The sequence below is a fragment of the Oncorhynchus kisutch genome, linkage group LG5 (genome assembly GCF_002021735.2).
Source record: "Oncorhynchus kisutch isolate 150728-3 linkage group LG5, Okis_V2, whole genome shotgun sequence".
Taxonomy (NCBI): Eukaryota; Metazoa; Chordata; class Actinopteri; order Salmoniformes; family Salmonidae; genus Oncorhynchus; species Oncorhynchus kisutch.
Genome location: NC_034178.2, coordinates 31,718,468 through 31,746,327, shown reverse-complemented (window position 1 = coordinate 31,746,327; position 27,860 = coordinate 31,718,468). Strand labels below are relative to the sequence as shown.

The window sequence follows — 27,860 nt, the reverse complement described above, 5'->3', positions numbered from 1 at the left end:
GATCTTGCATGGAACCACAAATCGAGGGAGATTATCAGTGGTCTTGTATGTCTTCCATTTCCTAATAATTTCTCTAACAGTTGATTTCTTCAAACCAAGCTGCTTACCTATTGCAGATTCAGTCATAGTGGAGTTTGGAGTGTGACTATTTGAGGTTGTGGACAGGTGTATTTTATACTGATAACAGGTGCCAATAGTACAGGTAACAAACAGGTGCCATTAGTACAGGTAACGAGTGGAGGACAGAGGAGCCTCTTAAAGAAGAAGTTACAGGTCTGTGAGATCCAGAAATCTTGCTTGTTTGTAGGTGACCAAATACTTATTTTCCACCATAATTTGCAAATAAATTCATTAAAAATCCTACAATGTGATTTTCTGGATTTTTTTTTCTCCTTTTGTCTGTCATAGTTGAAGTGTACCTCTCTCATCTTTTTAAGTGGGAGAACTTGCACAATTGGTGGCTGACTAAATACTTTTTTGCCCCACTGTACATAGCAGTGACGATATAGACTATAGACAAAAGGAACAAAAAGTATACCCAAACACTTTAGTCCAGCTTAAACAAAAAAGGGAATCAGGTGCTCGACTAAAACTTCAAAATGGTGACAATCCCGGAAGAATAAAGAAAAATAAGCACACTGTTTCTTCGGTGATCAGACTGGACAAACAAACAATAGTCCCACAAGCGGAGGGTCTCCTGACCATGCAGAGCACTGCGCTCACAAGAATAGTGGATCAATGAAGAAAATCTATAGTGATTGAGTGGATGTTACATCTTTGTCTCCTGTGTGTGTGTGTGTATATATGTGTGTGTGTGTGTGTGTATGTGTGTGTGTGTTTGGCTTTACTATCCTTGTGGGGACCAGAAGTCCTCACAAGGATAGTAAAACAAGGAAAATTCTGACAAGTGGGGACATTTCACCGGTCCCCACAAGGGAAAAAGGCTTAGGTGTTAGGTTCGGTGTTACAATTTAGGGTTATGGGTTAAGGTTACGTTTAGGTGTTAGGGTTTAGGGAAAATAGTTTTTTGAATGCTAAATCAATTGTTAGGTCCCCACAAGGATACTAAAACAAATGTGTGTCTGCTGCATTGACTTTCTGAGTGTCATCAGTTCAAGTCCTTCACATCCAACAAGACCAGCAGCAGCCTGTCAAACAGCTCGTGACCTACAACTACCCCCACCACACAGTATGCACCTAATTGATTTAGCTCCAGGTCCAATTTACCTTGTACTGAGGAGGCGTGGAGCAGTGTCTTCTGGGAGATGTCCTTTCCCGTGGGTTGCTGTCTCTCTGGTTGCAGTCCAGCTGGACCCGCCCGCCACACTCCTGGTGACAGGTGTAGTTGCAGTCTGACGGACACACAAACAGACCAATCAATGACTGGGTCCACACACAGGGATTAGAGAGCAGCAATGATAACGCATTGTCCTCGGAACTGAGGGGATTCTATTAATCTGGCCCAGGTGGTGTAGTTTACGCCAGATGAAAACAGATTGCATTCGTTTTGGAACTGGGCTTCAGCTAGGTGCCCTGTTCTGGCTGATGGTGAAGTTGGCTCAAAAATAAAAGTGATGTCGGCACAGGAGGTTGCTGGCACCTTAATTAGGGAGGACGGGCTCGTGTTAATGGCTGGAGCGGAATTAGTGGAACGGTATCAAATACATTCTATTGACTCTATTCCAGGGATTATTATGAGCCGTTCTCCCCTCAGCAGCCTGACGTGGAGAGTAATGAGGAGGATTCTGTGTTCTCACATGCAAAAGGGATTGTATTTTATTTCATTTTAATCTCTTCATCTGCCTTCCCAATGAAAACTGTTCGATATGAACAAGGCGTGACTCCCTCACCGCCTTGCCCGGTCACATGATGGACCATAGCCCGGTATAACCCTGGCCAGTTGAATCAAATCCCCTCATTCATTGTTTGACTATTTGTATCACCTTTGTCTTTGTGTGGCGTACTGTAATGCTGACAGAGTGCACTGCTCTGTGTGGGAGTCTATTGAAGAATCACATACTAGCCATGTAGCCAGCAGTCAGAGACCTCTCTCCCAGAGCAGAGGAATGAGTCGAGGTCTGGGGACGTTCTCCAATACAAAACACATGTAACAACATTTAACTACGCAACACACGCTTACAAATCCTTTCTCCGGGAATAATGATGAAATAGATTCGATGACTCGGGTCTCCAGTGTATTTTCACCATATGTCAGACAAATCTGCTAAAGTGCTCCTGTGTTCAGTTCAGTCTTCTGCCTGAGAAACGTGTTCACGTGGCGCCACCTAGAAGGCTGCTCTCTGTATGCTTTCGACACAGCACTGATTTTGAGGGGAACTATCCCTTTAAGTACAGTACAGTGATACTCTATGACAGATGTCACTAGATGGTGCCAAAGAGCTAAAATCTCACCGATCGAGATGAGAGAGTGCATGGCGCGAACAGAATCAACAGTACACATAGAAAAGACTGTCACTGCTGAGTGTTCTTAGATCTGAGGTCAGGGGGAAAGGAGCAGAGGAAAGGAAGAGATTGATCTCTGAAGGGAAAGCGACAGCCTGCTCTCCCATTAAAACAAAAAGAAGGGTCAACAGTCAGAAGCGACACACTTTGACAGCTACACAGAAGCACGGTAACCAAGGCAAAATATCCTTTCTGGAGGAGCCTGACGCATCAGCGGGAGGCACAGGCTGGGAGGCCTTGCTTATAGGAGGTGCCTGGGAAAGAGATTCTCAGTGTTGATGGAACTAGAGGTCAGAGAGAGAGCGAGAGAACAAGAGACAGAAGGCCAACCCAAACACTCAGAGAGGGGAAATGCATTTCGGGAGGAGACTCTCCCATCCTGTCCTCCTCTTCACATCTCGCCCCTCAGGTTTAGGTGACACCCCATCTGTCCCACTCACGTCAGACTCGTTCGCCCGGGTAGGTCTGGCGCTGCACCTAATCTTCCCATAACAAGGATCAGTTGAGACCTGTTTGTTGGAGTGTTGATGCGATTTATAGAGCTAAGAGGTGAACAACCCTGGCCTGTCCACAGGCTCGGAGACAGAGGAGCAGGAGGGTGGATCCAGTCTGACAGATAGATGCCCCGTACGTCTTAGAGCGCAGCGGGATGGAGAGCTGCCTGGGCGTCTATCTGTTCCTCCTCTTCCTGCCTCTGATACACTGCTGTCAACAGGGGACGGATAATGTAGTCTGATATTGGTCACACTTACTGTATTCACTCTGCACACACACACACACACACACACACACGCACACACACCCGCGCATGTTGATGAAGCGTCGCACCCTGAAAAGCTCAGCTGTGAGCGCAGACTAAGCCACGTTAAGAAGAGAATAAAGACACTCTCATAACTCCAGGCTGAAGAAGAAGAACACAGCAGAACAGGGCTGAAGGCAGAGGAACGTGACAGCCTCTGTGTCTCTACAGCACCGAGGGGGATGCAATTAACTGTCCCAAACAGGCTCAGAGTGGATTAGAGGACTCAAAGCCCCCCGAAGACCCCATGAGGTCCCCCAGAACACACATTAGGACTATTAGTGAGTAAACTCCCTACACCCCATCAGTACTAGGGTCTTTACTGTCTAAACCCCTCTGCCGCTGAAACCACACCGCGTTAACCGTACCACCCTCTCTCCTCGCCGCCTTCTCTCTACCCACGTACCCCTAGAAATTCAACTCCCACCCCTATGACCCCCTTTACGAATCCTATAACCTTTGTTAATTTACTCCCCCTATACCCCCCTATTCTACCCTACAGTATTGCTTGCTGCAAAAGAGACTACCCCCTACCCAGAGGAGCACAGTAAACATATGTTCCTCCTGCCACCATCACACAGCCGTCTGTCTGTCTGTCTGTCTGTCTGTCCCACGTCTCAGTCTGCCTTCCTGCTAATCCGGGCAGGATGCAGACGATCTGTACCCTCCCCTGGCCATCACAAACACCCCCATCCCTTCCTCCCCCCCCATCCTCCTCTCCATATCGCCTGGCCCAGCCTTGGTCACACACACAGGGCGTCTCGGGTTACAGACGCAGGGATGAGCTAAGATTTTCCGGCTCCTTGAGCATTGTCTTACAAAACTAGACGCAGGGGAAAAAATCTATGGCATAGGAGAGAGGAAGGGAGGGGGAGAGAGGAGAGGAGATGAGGAAGAGAGAGAGAGAGAGAAACAGCAGTGGGTGCAGAGGTGTGGTCGATGTCCTCTGTCTACAATGAGGACGGAGCCCAACTGCTGAAGTGAGAAGACTGAACAATTGATTGACCTCACACTGACTCAGACATGTCTTCCGTCTCTCTACTTCTCCCAACTCTCCTCCCTCCCCCTCTCTCCATCCTCCCTTACCCAGTCCCTCCCTCTCTCTCTCTCTCTGCAGTTAGGACAGTAAGGCAAAAAAGCAGGGGATTCCATTTTCTCACAGGATTTACCTGAAAACACCCATATCTAACCAAAATAATCAAACCTCAAAGCCAGAGCTGGAACTTCCAAACGCTCTCTACAGTAGAGACAGTGACAGTTGGAAATCCCCTCAGGGAAAAGCCATCAAACTGAAACGACAGAGGATGAAAAGAGAGAGATAGTCAGCACTCTTCTACTTTCCTTTCCTCTGAAAGAGTAAACATTCCCTCTCATCCGTGACGGAGAACTACGGGTATTAAGAGCTGTTGGGCCAACAGTCACCAAAGATACATACACGCACACCTTTTGGTTACTGGCCCAACGCTCTGAGCCACTAGGTTACCTGCCACGCACACACACACACAACCTCAGGTTAATGATACTTATAAATTACAGTTTTGAGGTCTTCATTAACGTGTGAAACTGTATATCTGCTGCTATCTGGGGATGGGCATAGTGTGTGTGAGCTCTTAGGAATGCTAACTGTGTGTGTCTGTATCTGTGTGTGTGCAACACTTTCAGGAATGCTGACCGGTTCCTCCGTAAACTAAAAAGAATGATCTGTGCCAGTATGAACACAAGAGACGAGGTCTGTCTGAGCAGGTCTCTACCCACTCAGACACAACCATTTAAAATCAGTTTCACAATTCCTGACATTTAATCCTCATAAAAATTACCTGTCTCAGGTCAGTTAGGATCCCCACTTTATTTTAAGAATGTGAAATGTCAGAACAATAGTAGAGAGAATGATTTATTTCAGCTTTTATTTCTTTCACCACATTCCCAGTGGGTCAGAAGTTTACATACACTCAATTAGCATTTGGTAGCATTGCCTTTAAATTGTTTAACTTGGGTCCAACGTTTCGGGTAGCCTTCCACAGTCTTCCCACAATAAGTTGGGTGAATTTTGGCCCATTCCCCCTGACAGGGCTCATGTAACTGAGTCAGGTTTGTAGGCCTCCTTGCTCACACATGCTTTTTCAGTTCTGCACCACACATTTTCTATAGGATCGAGGTCAGGGCTTTGTGATGGCAACTCCAATACCTTGACTTTGTTGTCCTTAAGTAATTTTGCCACAACTTTGGAAGTATGCTTGGCGTCATTGTCCATTTGGAAGACCCATTTGTGACCAAGCTTTAACTTCCTGACTGATGTCTTGAGATGTTGCTTCAATATATGTTTTACTGTGGATATAGATACCGTTGTACTCGTTTCCTCCAGCATCTTCACAAGGTCCTTTGCTGTTGTTCTGGGATTTGCACTTTTCGCATCAAAGTACGTTAATCTCTAGGAGACAGAACGAGTCTCCTTCCTGAGCAGTATGACAGCTGCATGGTCCCATGGTGTTTATACTTGTGTACTATTGTTTGCACAGATTAACATGGTACCTTCAGGCATTTGGAAATTGCTCGCAAGGATGAACCAGACTTGTGGAGGTCTACAATTTTTTTTGTAGGTCTTGGCTGATTTCTTTTGATTTGACCATGATGTCAAGCAAAGGAGGCACTGAGTTTGAAGGTTGGCCTTGAAATACACCCACAGGTACACCTCCAATTGACATCAATTAGCCTATCAGAAGCTTCTAAAGCCATGACATTTTCTGGAATTTCCCAAGCTGTTTAAAGGCATTGTCAACTTAGTGTATGTAAACTTCCTACCCACTGGAATTGTGATACAGTGAATTATAAGGGAAATAATCTGTCTGTAAACAATTGTTGTTAAAATTACTTGTGTCATGCACAAAGTAGATGTCCTAACCGACATGCTAAAACTATAGTTTGTTAACAAGAAATGTGTGGAGTGTTTGAAAAACGAGTTTTAATGTCTCCAACCAAAGTGTATGTAAACTTCCGACTTCCACCTGTATTTGGATTTCCTGCTACCAGTCACTTTTTATGTATAAACCCACCTCAACAGCTCCAGTAACCCTGCACATTGAATAAAGTACTGGACCTAATCTGAATCAACCTGGATTCTTGTGTTCTTTAACTCTCATTAGTTATTGTGTCGTTTTTATTCTTACTTTTCATTTTTATTCTATTTCCCGTTATTCTTATCACCGCATTGTTGGGAACGAGCTAAGAATTTAAAAAAAGGTAAGAATTTCACTGTCTCGTATTACTACACCTGTTGTATCCCGTGTGCGTGGCGAATAAACTTTGAAACTCCACACAGTCATTCTCCCCGAGGCTCTGGGCTCTAAACTCCCCCAGCCAGCATAAGGAATCTCCTCCTTGTCAAACAAGCCCTCTGTCTAAAGAGTCACTTCCCTTACAGAGCCACACCGCACTGTGGCATTACTGTACTGAACCTCACTTCCCCTACAGGCACTGCAAAAAAAAACTGGACTTTCCCCAGCACAACTCGTATAACCTCTCTCTACTTGTCTTCCTTGCCCTCTATCCCTCTCGTTCCTTTTGGGTTCTGCAGAAGCCCTTCCCCTATAGGGACAGAACACTATGGGGCGGTGTGGTGCTTCCCTGAGCCGTGCTGTGGTCAGAGCTGGAGAATCCCCCTGCAGTACCTGGAACTCAGGGGGGCTTTTACGAAAGAGGGGAAACACTGATCTCTGTGTGTGTGTGTGTGTGACAGTCGCCAGGACCTTTTATGCTGACACCCCTCTCTCTCTCTCTCTCTCTCCTACTCTGTTCTGTATATCTCCCCCCCCCCTTTTCTCTCAGATTCACCTCCGTCAGCAGACTTTTCTGGTGCCAGAGACTGTAACCTTGAGACCAGCTATGTCCCTCTGTGGTAGCACTGCTACAGTCCTCCACACCTCTCTTCCATCACGGACACTTCCCTGTTCCCGTCTCTCTCTCTCTCTCATACATCCATCTGTGCCCACCAGCCGCTCACCCAGCCTGGATAAAGCCTGAATAAACAGCTCGTGCTCTGACCCGCCTACACCAGCCAAAGTCAACAAACCCTTAAGCTAAACCAAAATGGTCTGCTATCCCCCTCTGAAGCTCCGGTGTGTGTGTGTGTTTGGTCCCTGCTGGATACAGTAACACCAATCTGAATCTCCCTACCACTCCTTCCTTCCTCAGTTCTTACAGGCTACAGCTCCCACAGGAGGCCAAACCAAAACACAGAACTGTCCCCGTCTCCCAGGCAACAGAGGAGAGAAGGCCAGGACATTATCTAACAGAACACACATGTCGAACGCATCTGTGTGCTTGTCTACAGCTGACATCACACACAGCACAGAGACCCCCTGAAAACGCAGCTAGCCAAATCACACACAGGGGGCAGATTTTGAGAGAACTAGAGATAGCCAATGAAAGGGAGATGTTGTGAGAGATGGATGAAAGGTGTGTGAAATTGCATTTGTCACATGTGAGGAACACAACGTGCTTACGAGCCCATGCCAAACAGTTTTTAATACTAACAATTCAATAGTAACACAATAGGAATAAAATATACCAGATCAATGTTTTTCAGACAGAATTCATGGTATGAAATGGCGCGTGCACACACACACACACACCAGATATAACCATCGTGTCAGGGCAGAGGAACGCAGCAGTCCAATGAGAAAAACACACTCAGCGACTGGAGGCCAGGAGGTTTTCCTGAGAAAAAAATAATAAAGACTAGTTTCAGATAATTCCATGTTTTGATGCAATGATCTACGATTAAGTAGAAAAGGAACTGTGGAATCTGAAGGAGCTCTTTAGGCTATTTAAACTGCTTTTAAACGGAGCTATTTAAACTTCTCCACTAGCCCTGATTGATATAGAAGTCTCTAGAGGCTGTGGCATCACACAGGCGTAGTGATGAGTTCTGGTCAGGACCTTATCAGCCCTACACAGACAGGTCTAGAAGAAAACACCCTTTCATTTTTACTTGTTAGTCATTTCGCAGACGCTCTTATCCAGAGAGACTTACAGGAGCAATTAGGGTTAAGTGCCTTGCTCAAGGCCACGTCGACAGATTTTTCACCTAGTCAGCTCGGGGATTCGAACCAGCGACTTTTCTGTAACTGGCCCAAAGCTCTTCAACCGCGAGGCTATCCTGCCACCGTTGAAGTAAAATGATCCACACACACACAAACACTTCAGTCTCTTTTCCTCTTTCCCTATGTAAATCTATCGATCTGGCTCTCCTTATTACGTTATTTCTCCTACCATTGTGCCATCTATATTTATCAGTCGACACAACTGCGTCAGTCGTTCCCCTTTCTCTGGGAACAAACACGCGCTAGGGTCGATGCTAAAAACTCCATTCCCGGGCCCCTACAACAGCCAGCTCGAATATCATATTCCCCCAACAGACCACAGGCGGGCGTCTATAATCTGGTTTTATGGTATCGTCCCATCAGTTTACAGATCAGGTTTAATACAACACATTTATCAGGGGCTGACATTCAGAGACGTAGAATATGCATGACCTGGATGGCCTGTGATAGAACACTGCCAGTGGAGGGGAGTCGGTTCACTGAACAGTGTGTGGATAATCCCTATGCCCTGTTTGGGGGAAGAGTTCCAGAAGCTCCACTGTGTTGATGACTCTCTTTCTGTATCCCTCTATCTATTCATCCCCACACATTTACGCAACACAATAGAGGGAGAGGGAGAGAGAGATCAGAGAGATAGACAGGGGGAGAGAGAGAGATTCAGAGTACCAGCATACAAAATGGTCATTGCAGAGCTGTCCCCTGTTGCACACAATGTAACAATACACCCACCGCCTCCCTCATTTTCTCCCCTGTATCCTTTTCTTCCTCTGCTCTTACCGCTTGTCCAGTCTCCTCATCCTCCGTTATCACCTGTAAATCCTATCATCTTCTCCCCACTCTTTCTGACACTCCTATCCATCCCCCATCTCCTCTTACTCTTTCCCTCCATCCCTCCATACCTGAGGAAGAGTTGATGAGTGATCCATTGGAGCTGGTTCTGCGGAGCATCCGAAGTCCGTCACTCCAGGAGCGAGACTTGGGCAGGCGCCGTAACAGCCGGCCCAAACGCCTGGACACCTGACCGAAACACGCACTGCCCATATCGCCATCCTCACCCCCCAACTCCCCCTCTCCTTCACCACCCACCTCAGCCCTCACACGCAGAGACAAGGATTGAGAAGCTCTTACCTGGCTCACACCCTCACCGCTGTCCCCCGCCTCCCCCTCCTCTACCCGCCGCCCCGTAACCAACGGCGCTACCTGTGCCTGTCTGGGAGCATGGCACCAGCCTGCGGGCGCTGTCCTGTACCCGAGCCCAACAGCGCTCCCTGGCGTGTGCCCTCTGCCCCTCTCCTGCCTGCGGCTGAGGGGCTCCCTGTCGGTCCGAGGGCTGCCAGCTCGCCAGCCTCCCCAGTGCCCGCCATCCCAGCGCCACCACTCGCCCAGCTGTGCCACGCTCCGTACCAGCACCCCGTCCACCTCTCGCTTTGCCACCCCGTACACACACACACACACACACACCTAACACACACTTACACGGCTCTTACCTCACACATACACACACTCATGATCAACACCCCTTCCTCCTGTACCACTCCGCTAGTTCGCGCACACACACCTCTACCCTTCAAAGTCCTCAAACCTCAGCTTGCCTATACTTCCTCCTCCTCCTCTGCCAACCGCTTCCTTACTGCCCACACGTACCACTACCCTCACGCTTCTCCTTTCCCCTCCACTGGAATATCTCTCTCTCATTCACTTGTTTTGTAGCTGACGGACTCCGGGGTTCTCTCGTTCTCTCGCTCTCTCAGTGCCTCTGCTGCAGCACCCACACACTCTGCAGCAGCAAACAGCTTAAAGAGACAGAGCCCCAATGAATGTCCCTCTCTCTCTTTCTCTCTCTGTGTGTGTCATAGCCTGATGAACTGAAATGATTCACCACAAAACATCACAGAGATGGTGGGAAATCGTATTATTGTAAATGACATGCATCGCACAAGCTGTGTGTGTGTGTGTGTTTGTGACGTGTGTGTCTGTGTGCGTATCTTGGTGTATATGATACACACTAATGGCTATTAATATGCGCTGGAGAAAAGAGAGAGGGCTGCCCTACTTCTGAGCCTGAGGAGTTTGGAGACACAGGATGTTCCAGCCCTCATCAATCACACACTTCTTTACACTGCATATAAATGTCACCATTAATGAACATTTTTTTTAAAACACACAGACAGACAGACACACACCTATATGACATAATAATCTATATTATACACTAATATGGAGATGCACATCCCCCTTTTGGACTCACTTGTGTACTAAACTGGTAATACCATGAATCCCGGGGTGAGAAAAGGATGGTGTGACGATATGCAAATCTGGATACCGTCCAACCCTAATAAACGGCCTCATTGCCAAAATCCCGCAGTATCCCTTTAAGCACTGGTCTCTGCTGTAGCTGGAACGCCTGCTGTGTGCCCTCTCCTCCTCCCTTTAACATCCTCTAAGACAAGGCGGTTCACACACACCTCTGAGCAGTCCCAGGACCTGTCAAGGGCACCCTAAATTTAGCCTGAGTAAAACTCCCCACAGATCTGTCACACATACAGGAGAACTGCACCAGCCTAAACACACACACAGACACGTTAGTAACAGATATAGGAGGCTCTTACGTGAAAACAATATCACTTGTTGATATGCATCCCCGGGCAGCCATAACAGTTTAACCACTTCCTTATGTTTTATATTTAACCCTAACCCTAACCCTAACCCTAGCTCCATGTCCACCCTGGCTCAACCCTAACCCTAACTCCATGTCCACCCTGGCTCAACCCTAACCCTAACTCCATGTCCACCCTGGCTCAACCCTAACCCTAACACTGGCCATAACCCTAACACTAGCCATAACCCTAACCCTAGCTCCATGTCTACCGTGGCTCAACCCTAACCCTAGCTCCATGTCCACCGTGGCTCAACCCTAACCCTAACACTGGCCATAACCCTAACACTAGCCATAACCCTAACCCTAGCTCCATGTCCACCCTGGCTCAACCCTAACCCTAACCCTAGTTCCATGTCCACCCTGGCTCAACCCTAACCCTAACCCTAGCTCCATGTCCACCGTGGCTCAACCCTAACCCTAACCCTAGCTCCATGTCCACCGTGGCTCAACCCTAACCCTAACACTGGCCATAACCCTAACACTAGCCATAACCCTAACCCTAGCTCCATGTCCACCCTGGCTCAACCCTAACCCTAACCCTAGTTCCATGTCCACCCTGGCTCAACCCTAACCCTAGTTCCATGTCCACCATGGCTCAACCCTAACCCTAACACTGGCCATAACCCTAACACTAGCCATAACCCTAACCCTAGCTCCATGTCCACCCTGGCTCAACCCTAACCCTAACACTGGCCATAACCCTAACACTAGCCATAATCCTAACCCTAGCTCCATGTCCACCCTGGCTCAACCCTAACCCTAACCCTAGCTCCATGTCCACCCTGGCTCAACCCTAAGCCTAACCCTAGCTCCATGTCCACCCTGGCTCAACCCTAACCCTAACCCTAGTTCCATGTCCACCCTGGCTCAACCCTAAACCTAATCCTAGCTCCATGTCCACCCTGGCTCAACCCTAACCCTAACACTGGCCATAACCCTAACACTAGCCATAACCCTAACACTAGCTCCATGTCCACACCCTGGCTCAACCCTAACCCTAGCCATAACCCTAACCCTAGCCATAACCCTAACACTAGCCATAACACTAACACTAGCTCCATGTCCACACCCTGGCTCAACCCTAACACTAGCCATAACCCTAACCCTAACACTAGCTCCATGTCCACACCCTGGCCCAACCCTAACATAACCCTAACATTAGCCATAACCCTAACACTAGCCATAAACCTAACACTAGCCATAACCCTAACACTAGCTCCATGTCCACACCCTGGCTCAACCCTAACCCTAACCCTAGCTCCATGTCCACACCCTAGCTCAAACCTAACCCTAACCATAACCCTAACCCTAGCTCCATGTCTACCCTGGCTCAACCCTAACCCTAGCCATAACCCTAACACTAGCTCCATGTCCACACCCTGGCCCAACCCTAACACTAGCCATAACCATAACACTAGCCATAACCCTAACACTAGCCATAAACCTAACACTAGCCATAACCCTAACACTAGCTCCATGTCCACACCCTGGCTCAACCCTAACCCTAACCCTAGCTCCATGTCCACACCCTAGCTCAAACCTAACCCTAACCCTAACCCTAGCTCCATGTCTACCCTGGCTCAACCCTAACCCAAGCCATAACCCTAACACTAGCTCCATGTCCACCCTGGCTCAATCCTAACCCCAACCCTAGCCATAACCCTAACACTAGCTCCATGTCCACACCCTGGCCCAACCCTAACCCTAGCCATAACCCTTACACTAGCTCCATGTCTACCCTGGCTCAACCCTAACCCTAACACTAGCTCCATGTCCACCCTGGCTCAACCCTAACACTAGCCATAACCCTAACACTAGCTCCATGTCCACACCCTGGCCCAACCCTAACCCTAGCCATAACCCTAACACTAGCTCCATGTCTACCCTGGCTCAACCCTAACCATAACCCTAACACTAGCTCCATGTCCACACCCTGGCCCAACCCTAACCCTAGCCATAACCCTAACACTAGCTCCATGTCCACACCCTGGCCCAACCCTAACCCTAACACTAGCACCATGTCTACCCTGGCTCAACCCTAACACTAGCCATAACCCTAACACTGGCTCCATGTCCACACCCTGGCTCAACCCTAACCATGCATGCCATACACTCATCATTTTATGGGGCTCCCGAGTGGTGCAGCGGTCTAAAGCACTGCATCTCAGTGCTAGAGGCGTCACTACAGACCCTGGTTCGATCCTGGGCTGTATCACAACCGGCTGTGATCGGGAGTCCCATAGGGTGGGGCACAATTGGCACACTGTCGTCTGGGTTAGGGGAGGGTTTGGCCGGGGTAGGCCGTCGTTGTAAAATAAGAATCTGTTCTTAACTGACTGGCCTAGATAAATAATGGCTAAATAAAACGGAAAAAAAAGAAATCATGAAGGGGTGAATTGAAAGCTCAGAGGCAGCAACTTCTCTATGACGGACACATACAACCAACCTTCACACACTTTAAAAAATATCTTCCTGCCTGGCTGGCCCAATGTTGAACTCTCTGCTCAGATGACACTAGCGTGGTCAGGAGGGGTTATGTTAGACATTCGTAGCTATGCTGGTGGCAGTGGTATGTTAGTACAGGAAGCTAAGAGATATTAACACACTCTACTTCCTCTGCTGGAGTCCATGGAGCTTTGAGAATGAAACACCCAGTCATACTACTATGGCTGCTGCTGAGGACAAGGCCAGCACTGTGTAGGAGATGGGGGAGGGCATAGGGTTTAGGGTAGGGAGCATAGGAAAGGGACACGGTATATGAAGGGTAGGGGAGGACATTGTAGGGAGGTTATATTGTAGGGAGGGCATAGGAAGGGAATATGTAGAGTATAGAAGGTGATTAGGTACCAACGGAGAGAGCTTTGTAAGGCCTAATGCAACAGTGACACACATCGCTACAGGCCAAAAACAGGCTCACTGCACGAGAAGGGCGGTTGAACAGGCTCACTGCACGAGAAGGGCGGTTGAACAGGCTCACTGCACGAGAAGGGCGGTTGAACAGGCTCACTGCACGAGAAGGGCGGTTGAACAGGCTCACTGCACGAGAAGGGCGGTTGAACAGGCTCACTGCACGAGAAGGGCGGTTGAACAGGCTCACTGCACGAGAAGGGCGGTTGAACAGGCTCACTGCACGAGAAGGGCGGTTGAACAGGCTCACTGCACGAGAAGGGCGGTTGAACAGGCTCACTGCACGAGAAGGGCGGTTGAACAGGCTCACTACACGAGAAGGGCGGTTGAACAGGCTCACTGCACGAGAAGGGCGGTTGAACAGGCTCACTGCACGAGAAGGGCGGTTGAACAGGCTCACTGCACGAGAAGGGCGGTTGATCTCCTGTTCTGTATTTAACTAATTCATGGTTGTTTCTGCTCAAATGTCCCCTGCTTGTCAACCTGCATGCTGTGTTATCAGTGGCAGTGTCACTCCACATCTTTTCCTGTGGGAGCAGTGACCAGAGGCCGACCCCACACCTGCCTGCCTGCCTGCCTGCCTCCCTGGAGAGAGAGAGAGAGAGAGAGAGAGAGAGAGAGAGAGAGAGAGAGGGAGAGCAGAGAGAGAGAGAGAGAGCAGAGAGAGAGAACAGGAGAGAAAGCAGAGAGAAGATAGAAGAAGAAGAATGCAAAAACCTAAGAAATAAATTGAGAAACCTATCCACAGAGACAAAGAAAACCTGAGCCTACGCCTTCACTATGGTGAAACACTAAAACAGCTTAGAAATACACTAAAGAAAAAGAAGGAACAGCACGTCAGAAACCAGCTCAATGTAATTGAAGATTCCGTAGAATCTAACCACTTCTGGGAAAATTTGAACTTATTTAACAAACAACATGAAGAGACATTAATCCAATTCCACTTCCAATCTTTTTGGCCCTATAACAAAGAACAAACAGCAAAAACATATGCATGATCAATTACAAATCTTAGAATCAGCTTTTAAAGACTACCGGATCCCACTGGATTATCCAATTACATTGGTTAAACTACAGAACAAACTACAAACCCCTCCAACCCAAAAAGGCCTGTGGTTTTGATGGTAATCCTAAATTAAATTATCAAATATCCAGACCGCAAATTGGTTACACTTAAACTCTTTAACATCATCCTTAGCTGTGGCATTTTCCCAATATTTGGAACCATGGACTAATGACCCCAATTCACAAAAAAAGGAGACAAATTCGACCCCAATAACTACAGTGGGATATGACTCAACAGCAACCTTGGGAAAATCCCCAGCATTACCATAAACAACTTCTACGCCACAGTGAAAATAATGTTCTGAGCAAATAACAAAATTGTCTTTTTACCAAATTACCGTACGACAGACCACGTATTCACCCTGTACAACCTAACTGACAAATTGACAACCTATTTGACAAGCAAAACAAAAGCAAAGTCTTCTCATGCTTGGTTGATTTTAAAAAAATACTTTTGACTCAGTTTTGCACAAGGGTCCGCTATAGAAATGGATGGAAAACGGTGTCAATAAATCCCAAATAGTTACATAATTAATAGCACAAACTTCACTTCATTTTAACGGACCTAGAAAGTTAGAACCAAGCCCCCCCTTCTCGTCCACTGTACATAGCACCCCCGACGCCCACACCCTATATTACATGGTCCAGTTTGAGCGGAGCCCGCACCAGCCACAGCAGCACAGCTCTGTTTTCAGCACAGCTCACACACACACACACACACACATCTTTGGGGTCAGCACAGCTCTGGGGTCAGCACAGCTCTGGGGTCAGTACACCCCGCCCCCTGCATCTCATATTTCTTGATCTTCCACACTGCCATTTTTTGCCGGCCCCAACAGGTAATTTAGTAGGCAGCCCCTTCACCTGTTGGCTATGTTACACCAATGCCCTCCAATGTACAGGTCATGTCTTAAGTGTAAAACTAAGAATGATTCAATAATCCATGCTTTCTGGGGAATTCTATAAAGTCCAAAAGTTATGGGCGGAGCTAGAAAGTTGGCTGTCAGAAGTATTACAATGTAAAATTACTTTGAATTCTTCTGTCCAAATATTTCAAGACATGACAAATTGGAGGTGTAGCGAAATACCCGATGGGATGGACTAGTCTCTTCTCATCCCTCATCTTGAATAAAACGTATATAAAACATTTGGAAATCAATCAATCCTCCATCATTAACACAATAGAAAAATCTAATGATTTAAATATTGAAACAGCATGGGCGACCGAGATAAACACATTGGTACAATCTAAGGCAAACAATAATGCAGGCCCTAGGGATGGAGATGTGAGCATGCAGGCCTGGGCAGAGGAGATGTCGTCGTTGTTTGTGCGTCTGTAAGTTGTTGTTCCTATGTGTATGTTTGTATTTGACCTTAATAAATAAATAAATAAAGCCATCTTCGGGGACTTTGAAAGAGGGGTCTCAAAGGAGCATAGGGGTTTTAAAGTGTGTGTGTGTGTGTGTGTGTGTCATCTTTACTGTTAAGGCAAGGCTGCAAGTTCTCCCAACAAAATATAATCTATCACTCCGGTACCCTGCAAACCATGACCCATTTTGTATTCTACATGAGTGAAACGTCATGGATTATGAATGGCTGCTGTTCATACAAGGATTTGTACATTGTTAGACATGACCACCTATTCGACCTGATAGCAAACGAGGTGAGACGAGTAGTCTCAACAGCACACGTGAAGAAACATTCTTATGTAAGGGGAAGCTGGTTTGATGTGGTTGATGTGTTTTCCTGTGGGCCAAACACGCCAGATATTGTTGTTGTGGGTGGAGGCCAGGGGGAGGTGCTCCTTTTGGAAGTGGGCTGCTCATTTGACGGCTACATGGAGAAGGCCTTTACCGACAAGCTGCTTAAAATGACAGCCACTCGTGGCACGCTTGGACAGCCTCGGGTGTAGGCGCAAGCTGGTGGCGCTGATATTTGGCAGTCTCGGAAACGTACACAGATTGGCAGATTGCGGGCCTGACAAAAACTAGGGCAAATCAATTGGCTAGGTACTGCTCTGTTTCAGCTGTTGTGGGCAGCCTAGCCATTTTGAGAAGGAGGTGCCTTTGAAATGTTTGGATACTTTTTTTGTCAATTTGATTGGTGGATTCAAATAAAGCATTTCAAATGTGTGTGTGTGTGTGTGTCTCAGTCACCAGATCTCAACCCAGTTGAACACTGATGGGAGATTCTGGAGCGGCGCCTGAGGCAGTGTTTTCCACCATCAACAAAACACCAAATTATGGAATTTCTCGTGGAATAATGGTGTCGCATCCCTCCAATAGAGTTCCAGACACTGTAAAATCTATACCAAGGTGCATTGAAGCTGTTCTGGCTCGTGGTGGTCCTATTAACACACTTTATGTTGGTGTTTCCTTTATTTTGGAAGTTACAGTGACTTCAGAAAAGTATTCACCCCCATGGACTTTTTAAACATTTTGTTTTTGTTACAACCTGAATTTAAAATGGATTAAACTGATTTTTTTTGGACCTGGCCTCCACTATCACCCGACCTCAACCCAATTGAGATGGTTAGGGATGAGTTGGACCGCAGAGTGAAGGAAAAGCAGCCAACAAGTGCTCAGCACATGTGGGAACATGAAGCTCATGAAGCTGGTTGAGAAAATACAAAGAGTGTGCAAAGCTGTCTTCAAGGCAAAGAGTGGCTACTTTGAAGAATCCAAAATATAAACTATATGTTGATTTGTTTAAGACTTTTTTGGTTAATACATGATTCCATATGTGTTATTTCATAGTTTTGATGTCTTCGCAATGTAGAAAATAGTCCAATTACAGAAAAACCCTGGAATGAAGGAGTAGGTGTGTCCAAACTTTTGACTGGTACTGTATGTGTAGTTCTACGACAGCCACCTCAGAAACATTCAATTAAAAGTTAATCTGACGTCTGACTGCTCTCCCAGTCTTAATCGCCCGGCAGGAGCTGCCTCATCTGGGATTAACAACCCACTGCAGTCACTATAACATAACAGAGAGAGGGAGCAAAGAGATATACAGACAGAGAGACGGGGTAGAGTAAGACTAGAGGAAGTGGAGAGAGAAAATGGAGGTGGAGAGGAAAAGAGAAGGAAATAGGAAGAGGAAAAGGGGGAAGAGCGAAAGGAAAGCCAGTGAGGATAGAGGTGGAGAGGAGTGATCCTAAACTAGCCAGATTAGTGTCTAAGAGACAGACATAAGGAGATGTTTAACGTCTGTCATAGGTCTTATAGGTCTCTGTCTGTCACCAGCCTTTTAGACTGGATGTCTGCTCTAAGTATTATAGTTGTCTGTCTGTCTACCATGGATAACAGAAATAATCTTCTTCGCCACTTCCTGTTGAACTCGGAACGAGGGAGAGCTCAGTTTGTTGTTTTGGGAAGTTTAGAAAATTCTATTGAAAAAGATTGGTTACTAGCTAGCTCCCCTTGTTGTTGTTTTCAATCTTCCTTGTGATCTGCCCTGTCTGGGACCTCAAAGAGTAACAGTGTAACCTACGTAACAGTGTAACCTACATAACCTATGTAGAATCTCCACATGAGACCTGGATGGAGTCTGAGGACAAAGTGAGCCAAATGACTGAGAAACTGAAGATGGATCACAGGAAGATTGAGGTGGAGCGCACACACAGGACTGGAAAACCCACCACCGGCCCAGGTGACAGGCCCAGGACGATAGTAGTCAAGTACAAGGTTCACAAAATCAATAACTTGCTAACATCAGATAAGATTCATATATTAGCCATTTCTGAGACTCACTTACATAATTCATTTGATGATACAGCAGTACAGTGCCTTGCAAAAGTATTCATCCCCCCTTGGCATTTTTCCTATTTTGTTGTATTATAACCTGTAATTTAAATGGATTTTTATTTGGATTCCATGTATTGGACATACACAAAATAGTCCAAATTGGTGAAGTGAAATTAGAAAAATAACTTGTTTCAAAACATTCCGCAAAAATAAAATGGAAAAGATTTGCGTATATATGTATTCACCCCCTTTTCTATGAAGCCCCAAAATAAGATCGGGTGCAACCAATTACCTCCAGAAGTCACATAATTAGTTAGGTTACACACGGGTGGACTTTACGTGTCACGTGATCTGTCACATGATCTCAGTATATATACACCTGTTCTGAAAGGCCCCAGAGTCTGCAACACCACTAAGCAAGGGGCACCATGAAGATCAAGGAGCTCTCCAAACAGGTCAGGGACAACGTTGTGGAGAAGTACAGATCAGGGTTTGGTTATAAAAAAAAATCTCTGAAACTCTGAATATCCCACGGAGCACCATTAAATCCATTTTTAAAAAATTGAAAGAATATGGCACCTGCCAAGAGAGGGCACCAAAACTCACAGACCAGGCAAGGAGGGCATTAATTACAGAGGCAACAAAGAGACCAAAGATAACCATGAATGAGCTGCAAAGCTCCACAGCGGAGATTGGAGTTTAGGACCACTTTAGAGCCCAGCTCTGTGGAGTGTACGGCTTACAGAAGAGTGGCCAGAAGAAAATGCCATTCATTAAAGAAAAAATAAGCAAACACGTTTGGTGTTCGCCAAAAGTGGCGATGTGGGAGACTCCCCAAACATATGGACGGTACACTGGTCAGATGAGACTAAAATTGAGCTTTTTGGCTATCAAGGAAAATGCTATGTCTGGCTCAAACACAACACCTCATCACTCCGAGAACACCATCCCCACAGTGAAGCATGGTGGTGGCAGCATCATGCTGTAGGGATGTTTTTCATTGGCTGCGACTTGGAAACTGGTCAGAATTGAAGGAATGATGGATGGCACTAAATACAGGGATATTCTAGAAGGAAACCTGTTTCAGTCTTCCAGAGATTTGAGACTGGGACAGAGGTTCACCTTCCAGCAGGACAATGACATACTGCTATTCATACTGCTAAGCATACTGCTAAAGCAACACTTGAGTGGTTTAAGGGGAAACATGTAAATGTCTTGGAATGGCCTAGTCAAAACCCAGACCTCAATCCAATTGAGAATCTGTCGTATGACTTAAAGGTTGCTGTACACCAGCGGAACCCATCCAACTTGAAGGAGCTGGAGCAGTTTTGCCTTGAAGAATGGGCAAAAATCCCAGTGGCTAGATGTGTCAAGCTTATAGAGACATACCGCAAGAGACTTGCAGGTGTAATTGCTGCAAAAGGTGGCCCTACAAAGTATTTGACTTGGGGGGGGGTGAATAGTTATGCATGCTCAAGTTCTGTTTTTTTAAAACGTATTTCTTGTTTGTTTCACAATAAAAAAATATATTTTGCATCTTCAAAGTAAGTAGGCATGTTGTGCAAATCAAATGATACAACCCCCCCAAAAATGTACTTCTTGGGGACCTGAATATTGACAGGTTTTCATCTAGCTATCTGCTCAAGAGGAAGCTTCTTACTGTAACCAGTGCCTGTAATCTGGTACAGGTTATTAATCAACCTACCAGGGTGTTTACAAAGACTACAGGAACAAGATCATCCACATGTTTCGATCACATTTTTACTAATACTGTAGAACCTTGTTCTAAAGCTGTACCCATACCCATTGGATGCAGTGATCACAATGTAGCTGACTTTGGAGTATGAAATTATGGGCAGAAAGACAAATTCAACTCCATCTTTCATCGAATCAGATGGCTTATTCATGACAAAACCATTTGATGTTGGCAATTATTTTCATGATTACTTAATTGGCAAAGTGGGCAAACTTAGGTAGGAGATGCCAACAACGAACAGTGAGCCATAGTGCTCATGTATGTAAAAAAAAAATAATAATAATGAAAGAAAAACATTTCAAGTTTGAATTTTATATTTTTGTAAAGTTAGTGTGTGAGACGTGGAAAAATGATTGTTCTCGATCAACAATGACAATCCTCCTGGCATTGACAACATAGATGGAGAGCTACTGAGGATTGTAGCGGACTCTATAGCTACTCCTATCTGTCATATATTTAAGCTGAGCCTAAAGGAAAGACTTTGTCCTCAGGCCTGGAGGGAAGCCAGTCATTCCGCTACCCAAGAATGGTAAAGCGGTCTTTACTGGTTCTATCAGCAGACCTATCATCTTGCTGCCAGCTCTTAGCAAACTGTTAGATTATAGTTTAAATTAGATTTGATCTATATAATTTTGTAAAACACTTTCTACAAATCAAAAGTAATTCGACAATGGGTAGTTTGTGCGCGCCAACCAAAGCTAACTAAAGACAAGATGAGTTTGGTCTGTTTGCATGTTGAATGGGTCTGTCGTCCACGATCATTCACTACTAGAAAGATGAGTGAACCATTCCTTCACTTCATTTTGTTATAACATCTTTAGTCTAACAGACATTTACGTGACACCCAGAATACATTGTATTATGTCAACAAACATAGCGACACACATAGTTGGCAAATAGCTTACCATTAGCTCATCATAATCAGTACAACCTTCAAAAAAGTATTTTACACACATCATAGTTGTCCATTGCAATCTATTCAAAAATCGGAATACATGATTTGCCACCAGTACTTCAAAACATGTGAATAAAACAGTAAACACATTATGCAGAAAATAAGGCACTTAGAAATAATAATTTTTGACAAAGTAAGGAAAACAACAATGAAGGCAATGCGAGCGCCAACCAAAAAATGTGCCAGGGGGAAAAGGTTTGTGCAAGACTGTGCAAATGTCTGCATACTTGATCTGCGGAAACACTGGGAAGTGCTTGGACTCCCATCAAAGAGAGACATTTGTCCAGCTCAGTAAAGCTTCAAACAAATTGGCAACAGTGAAATGGGCTCTTTCTCTGTGAATTAATGAGGAGGTGGAACACACCACAATTCAAACTGTTAGAAAATAAAACTTGTTGGAAAATAATGAACTGTTGTGTTGCGTAACAATCACATTTTGGAACACTGACATCACCTGCTTAAAACAACTCACACTGGGGCGACCGTTAGAAATATTTGGAACACTAGTGAAAAGGTTAAATGGAAGCTTCTCTAATGTCAAACATGTAAAGTGTGGTGTACTGCAGGGCAGCTCTCGAGGCCCTCGATCTTTTTTCTATTTTTATCAATGACTTGCCACTGACATTAATCAAAGCATGTGTGTCCATGTATGCTGATTATTCAACCATATATGCAACAGCAACCACAGCTAATGAAGTCACTAAAACCCTTAGCAAAACGTTGCAGTCTGTTTTGGAATGGGTGGCCAGTAATAAACTGGTCCTGAACATCACTAAAACTAAGAGCATTGTATTTGGTACAAATCATTCCCTAATTCAAGACCTCAGCTGAATCTAGTCATGAATGGTGTGGCTGTTGAACAAGTTCAGGAGACTAAATTACTTGGTGTTACCTTATACCATAAGTCTATTGGAACAAAGAACTAGGGATGAGAATTGTGCTGCAGGCCATATGATTCCCAGGAAGTGCTCTTCCAAGAGGAGTAAACAGAGGATTATTTCTATAGGCTATAAATTTAACAATAGCAACAAAGACGGAACACTTGAGATAAATTACAGAGTGAGAAAAGAGAGAACGATGGTTGTTTATCGGTATGAAAGTCTCGGCCACAGTTCCCTGTTATTAGCTGTGTGTGTGTGTGTGTGTGTGTGTGTGTGTGTGTGTGTGTGTGTTTTAAAACTACACTGACCTAAAGACACAGCCATAATCTTTTTTTAGCTTGAGGGGCCAAGTTCATTACCACTACAAATACCCCCAAACATGCCATTCAACCCTTGTTCCCTAGCCAAGAACTCCTCCCTCTCCATTGTTCCTGTCCATTGATAATGCATTTTGTGTGGCTTCAGTTAAAGACCAAGGATGGTTAAAGTAAGAAACTGTACACACACACACACACACGATTAATATATAAAGAGGGATTAGTGTGTCTATCCCAAACTGCTCTATGAGATTATAACCTGCATGGTATGGAGATTATAAACAATTGCACTATATGGATGTAGAATAAAGCACTGTCAACAACTCCACACATAACACTCAGTTGCTGGAGTGTTGATCAGTAGCTATAGCGTGTCTCTGGTCTCGCTCCAGTGAGCTCCTGCTGATAGCACATTAAATCAGAGAGCACTGCAGTACTGGGCTCCCTCTCTCTCTCCCCTTCTCCTTTCTCATTCCTCTATCCCTCATCCACTCTTTTACTCTCCCTCCTCCCCCTCTCTCTCTATTCTTTTCTCCCCCTCTCCTCCCCCTCTCCCTCCCATTTTGTCCTCGACTCTAACTATCCTTTCTCGCTCTCGCCCTGTTCCCTCGCTCTCTCCCCTTTATTACCTTTCTCCTCATCAACACTTCTCCTCCTTTCTTCCTCTAGCTCTTTTCACTCTGCTCCGCTCTTCCCTCTTTCCAGTCTTCATCCCATCCAATTCATCTTCTCGCTCGCGCTACACCCCCCCCCCCCCCCTCCCCTCATTTATAGCGAAGTCCTCTGCAGTCACATCTTCCCCATGACAGAGTGCTGCTGACACACTGTCTGCTCAGCACGCACACACACCACAGAAAGTGCCAGGTCAAACACGCTTGCTTGGTCTAACCCTTTGCAGCCCAGAGCAGTGGAGGTGTGTGTTATATCATTCTAATCGATGACCTGCTCTCTCCTCTATGCACCGGGTAGGACAACTCAACTATGTCATCGGAGCATGCTGACATAGCACATACATAGGGCCTACTTTGGGCCTTCATAGGACAGAGAACGAGTGGAGGAGGTCATGGAAGTGTCAGTGGCGGATTGTTGTTGCACTGTGGATCTAGAGCAGAAAGTAGTGTGTGAGGTTGTGTGTATGAGAGAACAATTGTGATAGAGTAGCCTACAGTAAGACTAAATGTAGGGCAGATGACACCTGAGCCATGTCTGTTCACCCCTCTTGTTAAAACACACACACACACTATGAAGGCATGGGCCCCAGGTGGTGAGGGTAGGTAACAACATCTCCACCCCGCTGATCCTCAACACTGGGGCCCCACAAAGGTGCATTCTGAGCCCTATCCTGTACTCCCTGTTCACCCACGACTGCGTGGCCATGCACGCCTCCAACTCAATCATCAAGTTTGCAGACGACACTACAGTGGTAGGCTTGATTACCAACAAAGACGAGACGGCCTACAGGGAGGAGGTGAGGGCCCTCGGAGTGTGGTGTCAGGAAAATAACCTCACACTCAACGTAAAAAAAACCAAAGGAGATGATCGTGGACTTCAGGAAACAGCAGAGGGAGCACCACCCTATCCACATTGACGGGACAGTAGTGGAGAGGGTAGTAAGTTAGGTTCCTTGGCGTACACATCACGCACAAAGTGAATTGGTCCACCCACACAGACAAAGTGGTGTAGAAGGAGCAGCAGCGCCTCTTCAACCTCAGGAGGCTGTAGAAATTCGGCTCGTCACCAAAAGCACTCAAACTTTTACAGATACACAATCGAGAGCATCCTGTCGGGCTGTATCACCGCCTGGTACGGCAACTGCTCCGCCCACAACCGTAAGGCTCTCCAGAGGGTAGTGAGGTCTGCACAACGCATCACCGGGGCAAACTACCTGCCCTCCAGGACAACATCCACCCGAGCCACTGCCTGTTTACCCCGCTATCATCCAGAAGACGAGGTCAGAACAGGTGCATCAAAGCAGGGACCGAGAGACTGAAAAACAGCTTCTATCTCAAGGCCATCAGACTGTTAAACAGCCACCACTAACATTGAGTGGCTGCTGCCAACATACTGACCCAACTCCAGCCACTTTAATAATGGAAAAATTGATGTAAAAATGTATCACTAGCCACTTTAAACAATGCTACTTAATATAATGTTTACATACCCTACATTACTCATCTCATATGTATATACTGTACTCTATACGATCTACTGCGTATTGCCTATGCCGTTCTGTACCATCACTCATTCATATATCTTTATGTACATATTCTTCATCCCTTTACACTTGTGTGTCTAAGGTAGTTGTTGTGAAATTATTAGGTTAGATTACCCGTTGGTTATTACCGCATTGTCGGAACTAGAAGCACAAACATTTCGCGACACTCGCATTAACATCTGCTAACCATGTGTACGTGACAAATAAAATGTGGGCACACACATGCCGTCCCCTACCCTCCAGAGCAGTCACACGTCCAGATAACTGTGACCAAAAATACCCCCATACAGATGTGACAATGGCAGATATCCTACAGTAACAGTACTGACACGTTCACTGCAGTAGGCCATGATTATTACGCACACACATACGAAACACTGTTAACTCCCTAAACTAACTTTGTCCGCTCACATCATGTCGCTCTCTCTCTCTCTCTACACCTCTCTCGCTTTAATGGGCTTTATTGGCATGGGGAAAATATGTTGATGTTGCCAAACCAAGCGAAATAGATAATAAACAATCCAAAAGCTGTGCTTGCAACTCTGGCTGTGACACAGAGGCGAGGGAGGCTGGAGGAGGAGAGGGGGCCAGGGAGATGAGGCTGGGAGGACAAGATAATGAGGTTTCCATAGGAGGCGGCTGGCTGCAGCTCTGAATGCTTGGCAGAGTCACACTAACACGCTCTCTCATACACACACACACACACACACAATTTCTCTCTCTCTCAGAAGTGTACATATGTAGATGCTCTACAGACTCTCAATAACATTTCAACTATTTACTATCCCTGTCCCTAGCCCTTATCCTAAACTTAACCCTTTTCCTAATCCGAACCTTAAAGCAAGCAGTTGTTTATCAACATGTAGCCTAGTTTGTTGATAGTATGACCATCTGTAGAGCATCTACAGATGGGCTATCCAGACTATCCAAATAAAGTGTGACCAATTGCTATTCTAGTCCTGGCCTGAAAATGCCCTTCACATTAATCCGGTCACAACAAGAGCCAGCAGCCTCCACCTTGGAATGAGATCGATATCCAAGCCTCAACGCCAAACCATGACGTCACAGAACACCCGTCAAAGCAATTATGCTATACGTAACATAAAAGCAAATCAACCACAAACCATCTCTATCATCTTTCAATATATAAATGTCAACATTGTTTTAAAAACAATTTAAATATAATAGATAGAAATATTGTGGGACAATAGTAGATGAAGAATCAATATTTTTTAGATTGAGTATTTATTGGGTCATTATGTCAGTATACTATGTATGTTTGTAATAGTGTGTTATATGTGAAAATGTGTTTGTATTATAAATTGTATTTTAATTTTTAAGGACTCTTGGAAGATTAGTCCAAATGGGGACTAAAAGAGATCCAAATCAAATCATCTGGTAGTAAAGCAACAGATGGCACATCTTCCTCTGGCAGAAGTGGGAATATATTTGTATTGTACTGTCATAGCCTAGAGGCTAGCCTACCCTACTTACTTTTACACTTGAGCGCCTGCTGAACACTGATCCGCTGGTTACAGACGTCGCACCAGTCCTGAGTCACGGTTCTGGTCCCAAACGTGTGGCCCTCTCCTGTCTCCGACCGCACGCGCGCGTCCTCCTGCTCCTGGGAGCCAAATATTGACCAGACCTCCCTTCGGTGGGATTCTGTGCGCGCGAGTTTAACGACCCCGGTCCTTCCCTGTGTCAACCGCTCCAACGGTGGTCCCCCGGTGTCCCCTTTGGTCACCAGCCTGGTGGTCTGACCATTGGGGCTGTGGGATGCGCGCCTTCTGACCGGACGGTCCCGATGTGAGTGTGCTCCCATGTGTCCGTTTGTTGGCGCGCTTGATCTGTCACACTTGACGTCTGTCATCTGTGTGTCAGCTGACGTGCTTGACATAACATTTGTAAGGATCTTCAGGGAACTCCTTCGATCACGGGTTGAGTCATTCCCGCTACCGCTCCGTCCGCTTTGACCAGTGTCCTTCTCCCTCGCCGCTGTAGTGTCTCCACAGTCAGGGCTGCTGCTGTCGCTCTCTCTGTCTGAACTACTTGGCACCAGCACCGGCTGAGCCTCACGCCTCACCCCGGGATCCCCCCCTCCTACCCCGGATGCGGCTCCTTGTTGTCCCGGGGTCAGGGACGGGTTTAGTGGGGATGCTGTGACTGCTGATACCGCCGAAACCGAACCGCACTCCCGCGTCACCGAGCTCTTCCCGAGGATGATGTCCACGGAGGATTTCCACGGTAACGTTCTTTTATTCCTCCCGGCGGCCTTTAGTTTATGAAAGACTAGCTGGTGGTCGGGAGCCGGTCGATGTTGTCCTGGTCCTACCACACTCACTGAAGCCATGGCTCGGTGTATGTGTGTGCTGTGAATGTAAACTCTAAATTGAAGCACCAGCCAAGGCACGCATGCAGCTAGTGTGACGCCTACACTACGATGAATCTATAAACGTTTAAATGCCACTGGCTAGAGAGGCACGAGCACTCTTAAAGCGGCCGCGCGCCTAATCCGGGGATTAATCGGTGATTTCTGATTTGGTGTGAGGCTAACCAGGGATTAAACTACTACTACTAACCTATTTCTAGGCCTACTGTTACAGAACTGCATGACAATGTAGCCGACCTGAGTTCGTATTTGAGTGTTTTATATTTTAAATACTTTTGTTTGTGTATTTGAATATATGTTTTAATACAGCCCAAAACAATTACTTTTATTTAAATATTTGAATTGTTATGTGTAAAAAAACGAATAGTAAAATAATATTTTCTACGTCAAATACTTATTTCCAATCATTTACAGAATAAAAATGTCTGACTGAGCCCAAAGACAAAAAAAACGGATTTTTTTCTGTTGGATTTTACCTACATTGAATTTATAAACACGGGGCTTCCCGGGCAGCGTCCGTGAGTGACATCATGTTACACTGTCATATTGAAGAGCCTGTGGGAGGTTGGTTCTAGCAATATTATAATGCAGTCTTAGGTACAATAC

At 46.0% G+C, this 27,860-nt stretch overlaps 1 protein-coding gene across 4 annotated transcripts in view; it reads right to left on the bottom strand.

The window, feature by feature from the left end:
* Positions 1-27,314, bottom strand: part of LOC109890915 (ras association domain-containing protein 5) — a 58,153-nt gene extending 30,839 nt beyond the window's left edge. For 2 of the 4 annotated variants that reach the window (XM_020483053.2, XM_020483054.2), the window contains exons 1-2: positions 26,357-27,314; positions 1,228-1,352 (exon numbers count right to left, since the gene is read on the bottom strand). In XM_020483053.2, coding sequence (XP_020338642.1) covers positions 1,228-1,352; positions 26,357-27,215 — 984 coding nt within the window. In that variant the 5' untranslated portion in view covers positions 27,216-27,314. Of the gene's footprint in view, positions 1-1,227; positions 1,353-9,260; positions 10,124-26,356 lie in introns of those variants that run through there. The other 2 variants (XM_020483055.2, XM_031824865.1) reach the window with 1 other exon arrangement.
* Positions 27,315-27,860: the final 546 nt, after the last annotated feature.